This window comes from Poeciliopsis prolifica, unplaced genomic scaffold (genome assembly GCF_027474105.1).
Source record: "Poeciliopsis prolifica strain line A6 unplaced genomic scaffold, Auburn_PproV2 SCAFFOLD034, whole genome shotgun sequence".
Classification (NCBI taxonomy): Eukaryota; Metazoa; Chordata; class Actinopteri; order Cyprinodontiformes; family Poeciliidae; genus Poeciliopsis; species Poeciliopsis prolifica.
Genome location: NW_026562409.1, coordinates 5,249,946 through 5,266,552, shown reverse-complemented (window position 1 = coordinate 5,266,552; position 16,607 = coordinate 5,249,946). Strand labels below are relative to the sequence as shown.

General features: G+C 36.8%; 2 protein-coding genes across 4 annotated transcripts in view; both read right to left on the bottom strand.

Moving 5' to 3' along the window:
• The window catches only part of LOC129373852 (alpha-2,8-sialyltransferase 8F-like), a 41,337-nt gene extending 27,647 nt beyond the window's left edge, over positions 1-13,690 (bottom strand). The window contains exons 1-14 of one of the 3 annotated variants that reach the window (XR_008607408.1): positions 13,085-13,690; positions 10,984-11,058; positions 10,775-10,849; positions 9,839-9,983; positions 8,665-8,777; positions 8,497-8,589; positions 4,545-4,580; positions 4,346-4,411; positions 3,874-3,948; positions 3,657-3,731; positions 2,767-2,908; positions 2,014-2,126; positions 1,846-1,938; positions 372-1,498 (exon numbers count right to left, since the gene is read on the bottom strand). Coding sequence is in view for 2 of the 3 variants with exons in the window: in XM_055051951.1 (XP_054907926.1) it covers positions 1,021-1,498; positions 1,846-1,938; positions 2,014-2,126; positions 2,767-2,908; positions 3,657-3,731; positions 3,874-3,948; positions 4,346-4,411; positions 4,545-4,580; positions 8,497-8,589; positions 8,665-8,777; positions 9,839-9,983; positions 10,775-10,849; positions 10,984-11,058; positions 13,085-13,185 (1,680 nt within the window). In the remaining variant the exon portion in view is untranslated. Of the gene's footprint in view, positions 1-252; positions 1,499-1,845; positions 1,939-2,013; positions 2,127-2,766; positions 2,909-3,656; positions 3,732-3,873; positions 3,949-4,345; positions 4,412-4,544; positions 4,581-8,496; positions 8,590-8,664; positions 8,778-9,838; positions 9,984-10,774; positions 10,850-10,983; positions 11,059-13,084 lie in introns of those variants that run through there. The other 2 variants (XM_055051951.1, XM_055051953.1) reach the window with 2 other exon arrangements.
• Positions 6,841-8,481, bottom strand: LOC129373856 (alpha-2,8-sialyltransferase 8F-like). Its single transcript, XM_055051958.1, has one exon. It carries the CDS (start codon positions 8,133-8,135, stop codon positions 7,671-7,673), a length of 465 nt encoding a protein of 154 aa, XP_054907933.1. The 5' UTR covers positions 8,136-8,481; the 3' UTR covers positions 6,841-7,670.
• Positions 13,691-16,607: the final 2,917 nt, after the last annotated feature.

Genomic DNA, 16,607 nt, shown 5'->3' with positions numbered 1-16,607 from the left:
AAGTTAATTGTGTTTTTACTCTGTAACGTTTGACCTAAAACATGTAACACCTGGTTTAATTTTAGGTAATGACAAAAGAGTCTGTTGTCAGACGTCTGGCCACATTTATCTTGACACCGGACATTTAATGACATTTTACACAAGTACTGCTGTAGGAGCCAGAGTTTTTCTAAATATTTTACAAAATATTTTTGTTCTATTTGATGACTGGTATGAATGGTGCGATGATCAATGAACGAACAAGGCAGTAAGTCCAGCTTTTTATTTTATTGAACAATCAGAAATTACAGCAACTGCGTTGAGCTGCAACATAGAGAAATAACTCCGACAAACAGATAAAAACAATTCAAAACCACTCATTCTTCTTTCACTCATCCTTTGCAGCAACACTTTCCTCAAAAAGGCAGTATAATATTTCTTCTGGACTTGTAACTCTGAACAAGACACTCAAAGTGTATCCAAAAGCACCTAACGTGTGTTATAATTTATGTAAAAAACTGTGCAATTTGTATTTTTATTTTTTTTTATCTATTATAATTATGTTTAAGGCAGGACAGGCATTCATGTTGTTTATTTAAAACAAATTATTTTTTCAAAGTGGCTAAATGTATTAAACAACTTACATTCAGTATCTGGTGTTTTTATTTAGTCACAATATTATTCTAAAGGAGGTATTTGGTTTCCATTAAAAAACAGTAACCCTGACTCAAAATGCATCACTAACAATGTAACATAAGGCACTAAACAATGATAGCCTCACAAAGGCACGTTACTTTGTCTCTTCCAGACATCAACCTGAACAAAACATAAATAAAGTTGTGAAAGAAGATGAAATCTATACTAGTTACTGTCTTCTTTTTGTTGCATTTTGATCTCAGTACAAGTTTTGTGGTTGCAGATAGGTTCTGGTCTGTGGAGTTAGTCAGTCTATTCCATACAGTCGTGTAATTAAAAGAAAGTCTTGATGGTTGGGTTCACCTGAGGCAACTAGGAATTCACGTGGCTCTTTGCCTGAGAAGTCTAGTTTGGCTCTGCTTTGCAGTCTCCAAGGTGCAATTTGAGAACACCCTGATTGTGGAAACGCAACAAGTGGTTAAACTCATCTGACATGGCGTGGACATTCATCATGAATTTTTTGTCATCATAATAGTGGTTAGTCAGAGTTTGAAAGCTGTATGGGTGAAAATCAAAGGGCCAGAATCCATACAGCTGTACGTTGTCACAGAGTTCCAGAGCCAAGCTTGCCATCATGAAACCGGTGCTGAGCCGCATCGCTCTCAGGCCTTGAGAGCGCCAGAAGAGGGCCAGGTTATGGAGGTACCCCGGGTTGAAGAAGATAGGTTGAATGGGACTTTCAAAGTCCTCAAGTGTATAAAAAGCTCTGAGAGACACAGCAATGTTGTGGAGATAGGAGAAGGCGGGAAGCAGCAGCAAGGAGTCGCCATAGCTGTGCAAACTTTCCACAAACTTACGTCGACGCCCCATTAGTGCCCCAAACCTAGAAACAAGGTGACCGGTGAAGAAAAAAGACTAAAGTTAGAATATTTAAATCTCCAGATTATGATTACTCCCCATTACTTTGGGGAGTAATAAATTAGTTACTCCCCAAAGTTTGATATTTATGTACGCATTTGCATGTGATAATCAATTCTTGAGATTTTGCTGAAATTAACAGACATCTACAGGATATGACCTTAACGCACTGTTTCGCAACGACTCAGGGAATGACTTGAGTTGATGTAAAACAACTTTGCCAGCACTAGTCATCTGTATAACAGAAGGCTATTAACAGAAGACAGCAATTTTTACCTCCAAAAATTACCTTGAAATGGGAACAGTACTCACTTTTCCATAAGGATGCTTGGATTTGCTGTCACAAGGTCCGTCTTGATGCCAACATGTTTCTCGTACCCATTTGACAAAGGAGGTAGATTGCACCTGTCGAAGTAACACAAGGACAGCTACTGTTGGATGGAGTTTCAAAATGTGGAAAAACCTGGAAAATGTTCTCACCTGATAACAAACTCGGCTGAATCAATCGTTTTGCCACAGCTACTGTTTGCCAGGATCCCACCATTCCCAACAACAGCACATGTATGCCATGTTTTATTTGGGAAGGGATGCCCCTGGAATAGAGCAGAAACAGAAAACTTTAAACACATATTAGTTCCATTTAATTTAGTTGAATTTTAGGAGGTTTACAGGAATCTAAATACAAAGTATAAATGGAGTGAAATCTATATGTGACAGTTTTATTTTTTCAATCTTACGGATGTGAAGTTTGTCAAAATCTGTTTATGATTCTTTAAATTTACTTTGTTCAGTCAGCAAGTTATTCCTCCAGACTTTTATTGCTGTTTCACTTTCTGTTGTGCCAGATAGTGGTTACCATCGTAACAAGTAACTGACAGCTCGTCTCCTTTCTCTATCTTCTGCTCCTTCTGTAACTGTGGGGCAGAAGCTGATAGCCTGATGTTAACTACCACATTGATTTCCTCTTTTGTTAGAATAAATATAATAAACTTTAATGTGTCCGTCATAAAGTGAACCTACTGGACCTGAGACGAACACAGAAGGATTACATCTGGTGCCCTGACCCAGATTAAATATACACTGAAATATTTCCCTCTAATTAATCTGCATAATATGAGTTTCACTATCTGGCAAAGCTTCTTGAAAAGTTACATCAGTCAAGTGCAACATTCAGATTCAGATCAAAAGGTGGAACAATTATCTGATATCAAATGAAAATTGAAAATGACCTACTTTAAAAAAGGTGCTGAAAATCTCTGGGTTCACTTGAAGAGTTTTGTTTTCTCCATCACAAACAAGTTTTGTTCCCACTGGAGTGTTTGCCTGGGTAATTATAGCCTTCTCTAAACCATGGCACTTTGTGTTCAGCTGCAACCTGGGGAGTCACAAGTAGTCTGACGAGTCAGTGCAACATAAAATATACCTGGACAGAAACATTTACTTAGGAGTCAAATTTGGTAGATTCCTTTATGATTAAACGTTTTCATTTCTTTAAATTAACACAGAAAGCTGTCAAGAGCACTTGATCTGTACAATTAGTTTCATTACTTTTAAAGGAAGTTGTGATATATAAATGATGGACTCTAGTTCCTCTTTCATAAAATGTTTGAATTCCGCTGGTTTGGGATTTTGTTACTCTTTTTCATAAAAAGCAAATCTAATCCTCATTGCATCTTTGAAGAGGAAGTATTATCTAAAGTGGCACATGATGCCACTTTATTGCACAATTAGGTATTTTACTTTCAGTTTTATAAAAATGCTGCATTTATCAAACAGAACTTAAAAGAATTGGACATCTCAAAATTTGCTCATGCTCTTTCTGACACTTCCTCACAAATGATGCCATTTAGAACAGTTCTTAGAAGCATTTGGACTGAGACCCAGCTGGTATAATAAGCTCAGCAGACATGCAGTTGTTTGCTAACTACTGCTGCCACTAGTCTGGTGGAGCTTTGTGAAAATATGGCGATTTGAGAGAACAAATGTTTAGGACCACGACATAAAGCTCAAAAGTCAATTTCACAGGATACAGGTCCTTTAAGGTCACATTTCACAAACTGTTTAAAGACTGATACCAACACTAAAAAAGTTATTTTAGTTTAATTAATTTGACTCTGTCTTACCTGAACTTTTGGTAACGCTCTTCTTGTTTCTTCCAGGCTTCAGAGTACTGTTCCAACACTTTGTTTATTTTTTCTCTGTCATGGATAAACACATCCAGATACACTATGACATTTGTAAACACAGTGAGTCTACTTGTTTGCTGACATGGCAAGACATGATTATGGTGTAAACAAGGCGAGCCATGTAAATAAAAACATTAGTTCAGTTTGTTCTCACCTGCAGTCTTTGCATGAAGCAGATCTTGGAGGACCAGTTTTTTTTTCAGAAAGTAATTTCTTAGCTTGTACACGACTGAAGAGAAAACCATTAATTTAAATAAGAATGCAAATTCACATTTGTTTCTTGTTTCTTTTGCTGCAACCGTCACACACAGACCTGCACATGGTCAGGTCTATATGACTAAACCTTTAAACATTCACTGCCTCAATAAAGTCTTCATGCCTCTTAAATTCTTAGGTATTGTTATCTTAATCACCATTTCACTGTTTTTCATACAACAGGCCCTTCCAAAGTAGTACAATAAAAGAGCAAACTATCTGACACAGGTGTGTGTTTCTAGAATCCCCCTTTGAGCTGGTGACCTGTCCAGGTTGTACCCCACCATCTCTGAGTATAAGACATGTCTACATAGCAAACATTTGGCTCCTAGTTTCATTTTCTAGTTTGAGGCTTTTAATCATAAATTTACTTGATTTCTTTGTCCTCTTCTTCGATTATAACCAAGGTTTGTGAGAACTTCTCAAGCATTTCATCCCTGTTGCACATCAACACATGCAGATAGTCAGTAAAGTCTAGGAATATGACATTACTTGATTTGTTGGGGCAACAACAAAGATAATGACATCAAATTAAAGGCAAAAGTCAGGAATGGTGAAATTTAAACTCACCTGTCATCTTGACAAGAGGTAAAAGACTGTTTCTTGCTGTGAAACCAGAAAAAGGTCATTTTTAAATCAAAGTAGACAGGTCGGTAGCAATTCCTTTACTTTTTACACAGGCCTTTTATTTTTGCATATCTGTTATTTTTCCACATTTTGGTGATAGTTTTCCAACACAGACCTTACACACTGAGTGCAATACTCAATACTCAATGTAATAAAATTAGAGAAAAGAACTGAGTTCTAAAAGAAGAGAATCAGTATTACAAATGTCTGACAAGAGTGAGTTCCAGATATGGGGAGCAGACTGGTTTCCACGACTAATAATAATTTCATTAATAATTATTATGATATTAAAATAAATTCCTCAAACTGTATTTTACTCTAGCATTGATGCTAATTTCTAGCATTGATGCTAATTTCTAGCATTGATGCTAATCTCTAGCATTGATGCTAATTTCTAGCATTGATGCTAATCTCTAGCATTGATGCTAATTTCTAGCATTGATGCTAATCTCTAGCATCAATGGGTTCCAACCGACACACACTTTAGCGGGCCGTTTTTAAGTTCACAGAAATTTCCCAGTTGAAAACTTGAAATTAATCCAGTTTTTGTCGTTTATGAAACTTCTAGAAATTACAACGACTGCGTTTCACCACAGCGAAGTGAAAATGACGGCGATAAAATCGGATTCATTCCAGAGACGCAAAAAACGTTGCTGAAGCAACGACAGACAACAGCTACAGAAGCCCAAGCACTGACCTTCTTCCCACTTTCTTGATTTTCTTTTTAATAAAACCTTTTCCTGATGGATTAAATGTGGTACCCTTATCTAGCTTTTGTACTGTTGACCACTGATAGCAAAACAGTGTCCCTTTTTCAGATTCTTTCCTGGTTCCTGTCTAAATTCATAGCAATGGCGCCTGCGTGGCAATGGACAAAAATAAGATTAGCCTACGTTAAAAAACTGTTACCTGACTGCTCCTCATATTCCAGTAGGAATGGCTGTGTAGGAAAAACGACAAACAAAGTACGACTGCATGACTGAATAAATTAAAGATAAACTTACTTTTTGTATAGTATAAAGTTGATAAAAGTAGTCAGGAAGATACCCAACAGGAGGGAAGGCAAACACCGTAAAAGCGGTCGTTTCATACCTCCTTGTCCTGCTGAGTACCCTCTCTTATGGCGGGATCAATCTTTAAGAAGTTGTTGATATAGGATATTGTTGTTGATTTTACAGTTTGGATATAAATCGCTCAGTGGTCTTCTGACTGACAAACCGAACGACCAACCGAACTCTGGTCATTCAAGTTAGTTGATTCTGTCTTCGTGCTCGCACATTCTCTCCCCGCTCACTTCGGCTCTGTCTGCACTTGCGCAACGTGACTTGTATGTAAATGACCCACACTACCAGCCAATCATAGACAGGGATTGCAAATACTACGTTCAATTCGATGAAAAGCAGCCAATCACAACCAGTAAATTTGACAGCTTTCCGCTGTATTGCAACCAATCAGAGTCAACCTGTTCTCAACCAATCGATAGAGGCAAAAGTGGCAGAAATTAAAAGTACGAGCCATTCCAACAGTTCCAGGTAAAATAAAAACTGGTATTTCATATTGGTTTTAGTTTTCCTGTTTGTAGATCTTGTCAGTGAAATCGCTTATTACTTGACCGTTTTTAAAAGAAAAGTAACAAAACCGACGCACATTTTTGACATTATAAATTTGGCAGTAACACAGAAGCAATGGTGTGCAGTTAAAAAAGAAAATTAATTTTAATAATTATGTTACAACTGATGGCAACTTATTAGTTACAGCCAACTGTTGAAAGTTGTTACAAACATTACAGGATAAAAACATATTTAATTGAATTCTGCAATGTGTATAAATTTATACAGAATTACTTAGTTAAAATAATGAAGTGGAACAACTATGATGATAGAAAAATAAAACTACACCAGGAAATGTTTGAAATCTCGATGTGATTTTTTATATTCAATACCAAATAAACCATAGACTCACAGTGATTTTTTTTAAACTTCAAGTTAGTTGTGTTTTTGCTCTGGAATGTTTTACTTGTTTGACCTAAAACATGTAACACCTGGTTTAATTTTAGGGTAATGATAAAAGAGTCTGTTGTCAGACGTCTGGCCACATTTATCTTGACATCAGACATTTAATGACATTTTACACAAGTACTGCTGTAGGAGCCAGAGTTTTTCTAAATATTTTACAAAATATTTTTGTTCTATTTGATGACTGGTATGAATGGTGCGATGATCAATGAACAAACAAGGCAGTAAGTCCAGCTTTTTATTTTATTGAACAATCAGAAATTACAGCAACTGCGTTGAGCTGCAACATAGAGAAATAACGCCGACAATCAGATAAAGAACAGCTCAAAACCATCATTCTTCTTTCACTCATCCTTTGCAGCAACACTTTCCTGCCTCAAAAAGGCAGTATAATATTTCTTCTGGACTTGTAACTCTGAACAAGACACTCAAAGTGTATCCAAAAGCACCTAAGGTGTGTTATAATTTATGTAAAAAACTGTGCAATTTTTATTTTTATTATTTTTTTATCTATTGTATTTATGTTTAAGGCAGGATAGGCATAATCTTTCATCTTAAGTTCACTATAGTGAAAAAAGTGTTCAGTACCAACACATTCATGTTGTTTATTTAAAACAAATTATCTTTTCAAAGTGGTTAAATGTATTAAACAACTTACATTCAGTATCTGGTGTTTTTATTTAGTCACAATATTATTCTAAAGGAGGTATTTGGTTTCCATTAAAAAACAGTAACCCTGACTCAAAATCCATCACTAACAATGTAACATAAGGCACTAAACAATGATAGCCTCACAAAGGCACGTTACTTTGTCTCTTCCAGACATCAACCTGAACAAAACATAAATAAAGTTGTGAAAGAAGATGAAATCTATACTAGTTACTGTCTTCTTTTTGTTGCATTTTGATCTCAGTACAAGTTTTGTGGTTGCAGATAGGTTCTGGTCTGTGGAGTTAGTCAGTCTATTCCATACAGTGTGTAATTAAAAGAAAGTCTTGATGGTTGGGTTCACCTGAGGCAACTAGGAATTCACGTGGCTCTTTGCCTGAGAAGTCTAGTGTGGCTCTGCTTTGCAGTCTCCAAGGTGCAATTTGAGAACACCCTGACTGTGCAACTGCAACAAGTGGTTAAACTCATCTGGCATGGCGTGGAACTTTGTTTTGGTTTTTCTGTCATCATAATAGTGGTTAGTCAGAGTTTGAAAGCTGTATGGGTGAAAATCGAAGGGCCAGAATCCATACAGCTGTACGTTGTCACAGAGTTCCAGAGCTAGGCTTGTCATGATAATACCAGTGCTGAGCCGTATCGTTCTTAAGCCTTGAGAGCGCCAGAAGTGGGCCAGGTTATGGAGGTACCCCGGGTTGAAGAAGATAGGTCGAATGGGGCTTTCAAAGTCCTCAAGTGTGTAAAAAGCTCTGAGAGACAGAGGAGTATTGTGGCCATAGGAGAAGGCTGGAAGAACCAGCATGGAGTCGCCATAGCTGCGCAAACTTTCCACAAACTTACGTCGACGCCCCATTAGAGCCCCAAACCTAGAAACAAGGTGACCAGTGAAGAAAAAAGACTAAAGTTAGAATATTTAAATCTCCAGATTATGATTACTCCCCATTACTTTGGGGAGTAATAAATTAGTTACTCCCCAAAGTTTGATATTTATGTATGCATTTGCATGTGATAACCAATTCTTGAGATTTTGCTGAAATTAACAGACATCTACAGGATATGAAATTCACGCACTGTTTCGCATCGACTCAGGGAATGACTTGAGTTGATGTTAAAACAACTTTGCCAGCACTAGTCATCTGTATAACAGAAGGCTATTAACAGAAGACAGTAAGTTTTACCTCCAAACATTACCTTGAAATGGGAACAGTACTCACTTTTCCACAAGGATGCTTGGATTTGCTGTCACAAGGTCCGTCTTGATGCCAACATGTTTCTCGTACCCATTTGACAAAGGAGGTAGATTGCACCTGTCGAAGTAACACAAGGACAGCTACTGTTGGATGGAGTTTCAAAATGTGGAAAAACCTGGAAAATGTTCTCACCTGATAACAAACTCGGCTGAATCAATCGTTTTGCCACAGCTACTGTTTGCCAGGATCCCACCATTCCCAACAACAGCACATGTATGCCATGTTTTATTTGGGAAGGGATGCCCCTGGAATAGAGCAAAAACAGAAAACTAAAAAAAAGCCAAACTTTTTATCATAAAAAATAAAAACAAATAAAGAATAATTACAGACAATGAGGGTGTTAATGTTAAAATCTAGAAAGGCAAAAGTTAAATAAATATATATACATTGGAAAAATAAAATGATGTGTATTTTTTCAGCTAGGTTTTCATAACAAAAAGTGTCAAAAATATATTGAAATACATATGAAGAATGATATTTTACAGCAAAAAATGAATAAATAACAGCAAAAAAAAAAAGAAAAGACAAGAGGGATTTGCTCATGAGAAGAAGTTCAATTTTTGGAGAAGAGTTAAACTTTTCACCAGTTTCTTATTATTAAAGTTAAGTTTTCCAACAGAGGCAAAACACAAATGACATAAAACGTACATTTTTAAGTCAGTTTCTTGAAAGTTATTAAAAGAGGGGACTTTTTTCAGTCCATTTCATCTTGTAGACGTAATATTTTGCTAGTATTATAATAAGATTCACCATAAATATTTCATCTAAAGAAAAAGTTGAATTACTAAAGGTGAGTAAAATCTATCAATTTGATAACACAATATTTTTTCCAATTTTTTCTGTAAGGAGTTTTTGCAAGCATGACCAAAATATGGTAGTGTGAGATGACATAATCAGCCAGTTATTCCTCAACACTTTATAACAGATGGTGGTTTACATAATAACCAGTAACTGACAGCTCGTCTCCTTTCTCTATCTTCTGCTTCATCTGTAACTGTGGGGCAGAAGCTGTTAGCCTGATGTTAACTACCACATTGATTTCTCTTTTGTTAAATAAATATAATAAACTTTAATGTGTCGTCATAAAGTGAACCTACTGAACCTGAGAAACACAGAAGGATTACATTGGTGCCCTGACCCAGATTAAATATACACTGAAATATTTCCCTCTAATTAATCTGCATAATGTGAGTTTGACTATCTGGCAAAGCTTCTTGAAAAGTTACATCAGTAAGTGCAACATTCAGATTCAGATCAAAAGGTGGAACAATTATCTGATATCAAATGAAAATTGAAAATGACCTACTTTAAAAAAGGTGCTGAAAATCTCTGGGTTCACTTGAAGAGTTCTCTTCTTCTCTCCATCATAAACAAGTTTTGTTCCCACTGGAGTGTTTGCCTGGGTAATTATAGCCTTCTCTAAACCATGGCACTTTGTGTTCAGCTGCAACCTGGGGAGTCACAAGTAGTCTGATGAGTCAGTGCAACATAAAATATACCTGGACAGAAACATTTACTTAGGAGTCAAATTTGGTAGATTCCTTTATGATTAAACGTTTTCATTTCTTTAAATTAACACAGAAAGCTGTCAAGAGCACTTGATCTGTACAATTAGTTTCATACTTTTAAAGGAAGTTGTAATTTATAAATAATGGACTCTATCTAGTTCCTCTTTCATAAAATGTTTGAATTCCACTGGTTTGGGATTTTGTTCCTCTTTTTCAAAAAAAAGCAAATCGGATTCTCATTGCATCTTTGAAGAGGAAGTATTATCTAAAGTGGCACACTGTGCCACTTTATTGCACAGTTAAGTATTTTACTTTCAGTTTTATGAAAATGCTGAATTTGTCAAACAGAACTTAAATGAATTTGACTTTGCAATTTGACGTCTAAAAATTGTCATCTGTCTCTTTAAGAAGCTCCTGCTCTTTCTGACACAATTGAATGTCTCCATTATGCCATTTAGAACAGCTCTTAGAAGCATTTGGACTGAGACCCAGCTGGTATAAAAAGCTCAGCAGACATGCAGTTGTTTGCTAACTACTGCTGCCACTAGTCTGGTGGAGCTTTGTGAAAATATGTGGCCATTTGAGAGAACAAATGTTTAGGACCACGACATAAAGCTCAAAAGTCAATTTCACAGGATACAGGTCCTTTAAGGTCACATTTCACAAACTGTTTAAAGACTGATACCAATATTTAAAAAAGTTATTTTAGTTTAATTAATTTGACTCAGTCTTACCTGAACTTTTGGTAACGCTCTTCTTGTTTCTTCCAGGCTTCAGAGTACTGTTCCAACACTTTGTTTATTTTTTCTCTGTCATGGATAAACACATCCAGATACACTATGACATTTGTAAACACAGTATTGCTGACATGGCAATACATGATTATAGTGTAAACAAGGCAAGTCATGTAAAAAATCTGAACGTTTGTTCAGTTTGTTCTCACCTGCAGTCTTTGCATGAAGCAGATGTTGGAGGACCAGTTTTCTTTTGAGAGAGTAATCGTTTCGGTTGCACACTGCTGAAGAGAAAAAAACAGAAATTTGAATAAGAATGCAAATTCACATTTGTTTCTTGTTTCACAAAGACCTGCACATGATCAGGTCTTTATGACTAAACCTTTGAACATTCACTGCCTCACTAAAGTCTTCATGCCTCTTAAATTCTTAGGTATTGTTATCTTACAATCACCATTTATTTAACTGTTTTTCATACAACAGGCCCTTCCAAAGTAGTAAAATAAAAGAGCAAACTATCTGACACTGGTGTGTGTTTCTAGAATCCCCCTTTGAGCTTTTTTCTTAATAACTCTGCTCATTGGTAAATGTAGTCCACTTGTGTGTCAGAAAATCTCAGTATAAATCCAGCTGTTTTATAGAAGGTTGAAGTTCTGTACAAGAAAACACAGTTATGATAGGTTTGTTTTAAGTTTTATTCCGTTGTGACTTTTTGTCTAATTAGGTTAATTTTAATACATTTTCATTGTGTGTTTGTTGGTTTCACTTTAGTTTGTACTACTAATAGTAGTTTTAGTTTTTTCATACATTAGTTTACTTCAGGTGCTGATTTCAAAAAGTGAGCAAGTATTGTATTATGACTGTGTATATAAATTTCTGTTAAATTGACTGGTTAGAGAATGAGTCAGTAATCAGGCTCCTGGTAACTCTGGAGGAGATGAAGGAAACTTTGAAGACTGAAGGAGATCTACATCTCTATTAGTTGTACACCCCACAAATCTGGATTTGATCCAGCGTGACAAGAAGACCGTTGTTTAAAGAAAGTCATAGATAGGCTTGCGTAAGAAACAGAGATGTGTAAGAAGCATGAGAGAGTCTAGAAGCTTTTAATTGGGATTTAACATTGGCTGGCATATGTGTGAAACCAAACGTCACAATCAAACAATTCAAATCACTCCAAGGAAGGAGTGATTTTGGTGGGTGATATGATTTTGGTGGGTGATAAAACTTTTATTGCTTTAAAATACCACAAACATCTTTTGTGGTATCACTGTGATAATGATAAAAGTGACAATAAGAAAGATTGGGAACCCTTTATTTGAAGACAATGTCATAAACATGATATAACACCTGTTGTGAACATGGAGTTTTTATGAATGTTTATGACAGGTGTCAATATTTACCAAGTTACACTTTTAATACAAAGGTTAAAGTGTCATTATTATTCACCCTAAAAGGTAAGATTCACCTTTTAGGGTTTGAATCATTGCATATTTATCTGTTAAATTGGCCCAGTCAAAGTCCATCCGATCCGGCTGAACTGAAGTATGGGCAAAAATGTCAAACTAATATAAAAACACCTCCAAAAAACTATTTCAAAGTATTACTTCAGCATATTTTTATTGAAGGTGTATGTGATTAACTTAAGCAAGGCAGTGTCGCACAGATTTGCCATGAAAGTTGCAGAAGTTTGTGGTTTTCAGGTTAAAAAAGTTTGAGAGGGAAGAAATGCTTTTGCATGCATACTGTAAGTTAATCAATCTGCAAACACTTTGCACAAGCAGCATCGACATCTTATTCATGTCTCAGCTGGAGACTTCCTGCGTTCTGTGGTATGTATGACTATCTTGTGTTCTCACGACTTCCTCTTCCTGTTTTGTATTTTCAACCACATGATGACCTTTTAATTTTAGATAAGTTTGTATTTCTAAAAGTGACATGTTTCACGCCTAGACTTTGGTTATTGCTGTTCTAAATTTAGAGGAAATAATTTCTGATTCTTTTGCTTCTTTGTTGCAGGAAAACATGTTAACAAAATGTTTAATGATATTTCTGATGATCAACCTTACAACACTGTTTCTATGTGATATCATCGTAACACTTTGTAAAACTATCTTTGGGATTCAGAAATTGAATGATGAGTTGTGTATTCTGGGAACCGTTACTTTTCTTTTTATAGCATCACTTCCTCTACTTGTTCTCCCTTGAGAGCCTCTTTGACTCCTACTGTTAAACCCCAGCAGAGTGACTTTTCCTTCATTGCTCATGATTAATGTCCTAACCAATGTTTCATGTGTAAGAGGAACTTACTTGTTTTCTAGCGTGTACCAGATGAAAGTGGTCAGCAGACTCGCCAGCAGGAGGACAGTGATCATCAAAGAGAGGAGGGGCTTGAAGATCTGTCCCCTCATACCTTTCTTACCCGTTAGCCCCTCTCTGCTTCTGTTTCTCCTCTCATTCACTCTGTCTGCTCTCCGCCACGGCCGCTATGATTCCAGTTTTCTTCGTCCTTCCTATGTTTGCTGCCTCATAAGTAATCTTTCCCAGCAGCCTCCAGCTGTTTTCTAACACTATTCTTCAAATCACTTCATTTTCCTGTCTGCGAGGCGTCACTAAGTGTTTCCTCTCAACTGTTGAAGGTGCAAGTCAAAGCCTGCTCAGTCATGCCACCCCCCTTCCTCTTGTACAGACAAGTCTCTGTAGCTCTTCTTTTCCTTTCTCTCCTCCTGGGGTTCAGTTCAGCTTCGTTGAAAGTGTTGTTTTGTCGATCTTCCTCATCTGTTAATCCTTTTCATGTCTTTTTGGTCCAGTCTATGTTTTTTGTCTTCCGTCTCTTTTTCTTTCCACATTTGCCCGCAGAGACAAACTCACACAGCCCTATTTTCCACCAGAGTCCCACAGGGAGAGCAGTTTCTGTTCTCCGCCCCCATCGCCTCAGCCTTCTCCCTTTGCTTGCCCCTCCCGCCCCATCTGTCCTCCGCCCACTCCTCTTAAACCCCCTCTCCCTTCTCCTATTTTCACAAAGGGGAGGTGATTTCCCAGTACTGAATTAGACCACAGTTTGCCTCTTGTACTCCTAATGCTCCCCAAATCTCATCCACACTTCCAGAAGCTGCCTTTTTTCTCATGGCAAACTCCTTCAGCTGTACCAGCTTAGTGAATTAAAAAAAAAAGTATCTTTTTTTATTCTGGAAGAGGATGTGGATTACCAATTAACCTGGTGTGACGTTGGCAGAACATTAAGCCAATAAACTATTAAGTCAAAGCTTAAACTTTTCAGTAGCTTTGTTCCCTGTACTGGAAAAAGGAATTAACTCTTCTCATGCCCATATGGACTGCGCTAAACACAAAACTTCTAAAACCTCCTGCATCTGTATGTTATTGGATTTTGGCTCAAACAGAACAAGTCTTTGTGTTTTGAGCGAAATAAATGAATCATGCTCTGTGCCTGCATCCTGAGTAAGCAAAGCTGGGCTAAAGAAATCTCACCACCCACACAACCCAAAACAAAGGAGTCTGTGGAAAGTATTCTTTAAAGGCACATTGTCTGTTTAAGTAAAGCTAAGTTTAATTCTGATCAGATTTAGTTAGGATTCTCTTTGGGTATGCAAAACTAAAGCCTCTCTCTTTTGCATTTGAGTACTACAAGATCCTGCGTTCAGAGATCTAAAATTATTTCTTTCTGGCTGGAAGTCAAACGAAATTGTTGGGTATAAGAACAAAATGAAACGCTAGTGGAAAGAAAAACTGCCATGCATCGCAAGAAATGTCACAAAAAAAAACTAAACAAAAAAAACTCTGTCACGCATCAGCATTTGCATGTTGATGCATTTCTATTGCATTAACATATAAATGTTAATGCAATAACATTTACATGTTATTGCATGTAAATAACATTTACATGTTAATGCAATAGAAAGGTTGGGCAACTACAGCCAGAGCTGCCGAACACTTGTTCTGCATTGGCAATCTGTTGACGCAAATTTCCAGACCTAACATCTGATATCCACTCATTACAGCTGGTCAGTGGTTAGCATTTCCCAGACAGTGGCATTTCCATCTCAAAACCCCATGAGCTTTTTAACAAAATTAAACCCAAAGAACCTATTGTTTGTGATGACATTTAAAATCTCATAATGCAGCAGACATCCCAGCATTGCCTAATTCTCTTGCATGTTGAAATCCCTCTGATGCCTAAATTATAAGGAATGATAGACGACTGTATCAAGATAAAGCTTTTTTAGCTATGTTGATGTCCAGTTTCCTTGAGACTTAAAGTAGGACAAATGTTCATTTCCTTCCAGCAGACTGACTGAACTCTGTTGTTTCTTTGTTACTGGCCACACTGGTGTTTCATAAGCCAAATCAATTATGTCACGCAGTTAGTAATCATTGAATCTGAAAATTTCTTGGGAAACTGTTTGTTGAATGTCTGTCTGCATGAAGGTTGTGAAAGAAGTGCCAAAAATACATCTTAAGTTTAATCTTACGTAACTTCGCAATGAGAAAAGTTGCATCATCAACAAATCTCTGTGAAATGTTTCCATGCAAAACTTTGCAATTAATTTTGTCATACTGCTTATTGTGCAAGGTGAATAAATATAATCCAACTCAATCTAATCAATCACCTTGTTTAATCAATATCACAATGATTTAAGGCACCACTATTTCTCTGCTCTTTAACAACAATGTATACTGGCCAGTATAAAATAGTAATAAATATGAATCTAGAATTATTTCAGTCATCAATTTAATGTGGAACTGATTTATTTACACATCACATCTTAACTCAAAGGCTCAAAATAAAAATAGTTTTTTTAACTTCTGCCATTTTTCAAAACATATTTGTAGAGTTCTTGAAACATTAATATTTTTCCAAAACACAAAGATATCTACTCCTGGTACTGACATGACATTGAAGAAGAAGAAGTCTATTTGTTTCTCTGTTTCAGCCTCAGTGATGTGAATGCAAACAAGCCTGGTTAAATAAAATGCAAATTTAGTTGTTTGTTTTTTTGGTCCGGGTCAGAGTTCAATTGCGCGTTCACACCTCCACAAACAAACTGAACATTCCAGGCAAATGAACTGGAGTTGGATTAAAGGTCAATCAATCCCTATTTAATAATCTGTGAAATAATCAAGCTCCTACACCTTCTCTAGAAACAACCAATCAGAGTGAGGAGACGAGTCTTAGCGCTGTCAATCCACTGCTATGTGGCGCTGCTCCTCCCATTGCCTCCCCCGCTACACTAGAGAGTCTGTAGTGAATGCTCTGGTTTTTTAGCATGTCCACAGTTGACAGTGGAGTAGTAAATTCTTTCTCTGCTATTAACACAAATAGCAGCGAGTACATAAGGATGATGAGTAGCAGTCAGACCTTTCTCCTCGCTCTGACTGGTTGGCAGTAGTGGCTCAGGAAGAAGGTGGAGGTGATCAATCTTTTGAGAGATTATTTGTCTCACACCATATGGCCATGACATGACATACTGAACAAATATGTAAAAGAAATGTTTTATATAAATAGAAGTTACATACTGCAGCTTTACATGAGCAGAAAAAAATTGGTGGAGTAAATTTGAATAAAGGAATATGCAGTGTTTTTTAAATTAAAAGGCATGTTTTTTCTGTATTGGCAGCCATTGGAAGTTAACAGGCCTCTAGCGACACTCTTGCAACACTCTTCCGATCCCAAACAGAATATTTTCTTATTCTGCAGCTGTTGGCTTCACACTTGTACTCTTCCCTGTGAATCCTCTCATAGTTTCACAGGAGATGTGCTGGAAGACATGAGCCTCAGGAGGGCAGTAAGGGAGTCATGTGGCTGAGGAACAGC

What these genes read in the sequence shown, in the direction of transcription:
- LOC129373856 (XM_055051958.1), bottom strand. Translation starts at nt 8,135, where the DNA reads ATGGGGCGTCGACGTAAGTTTGTGGAAAGTTTGCGCAGCTATGGCGAC.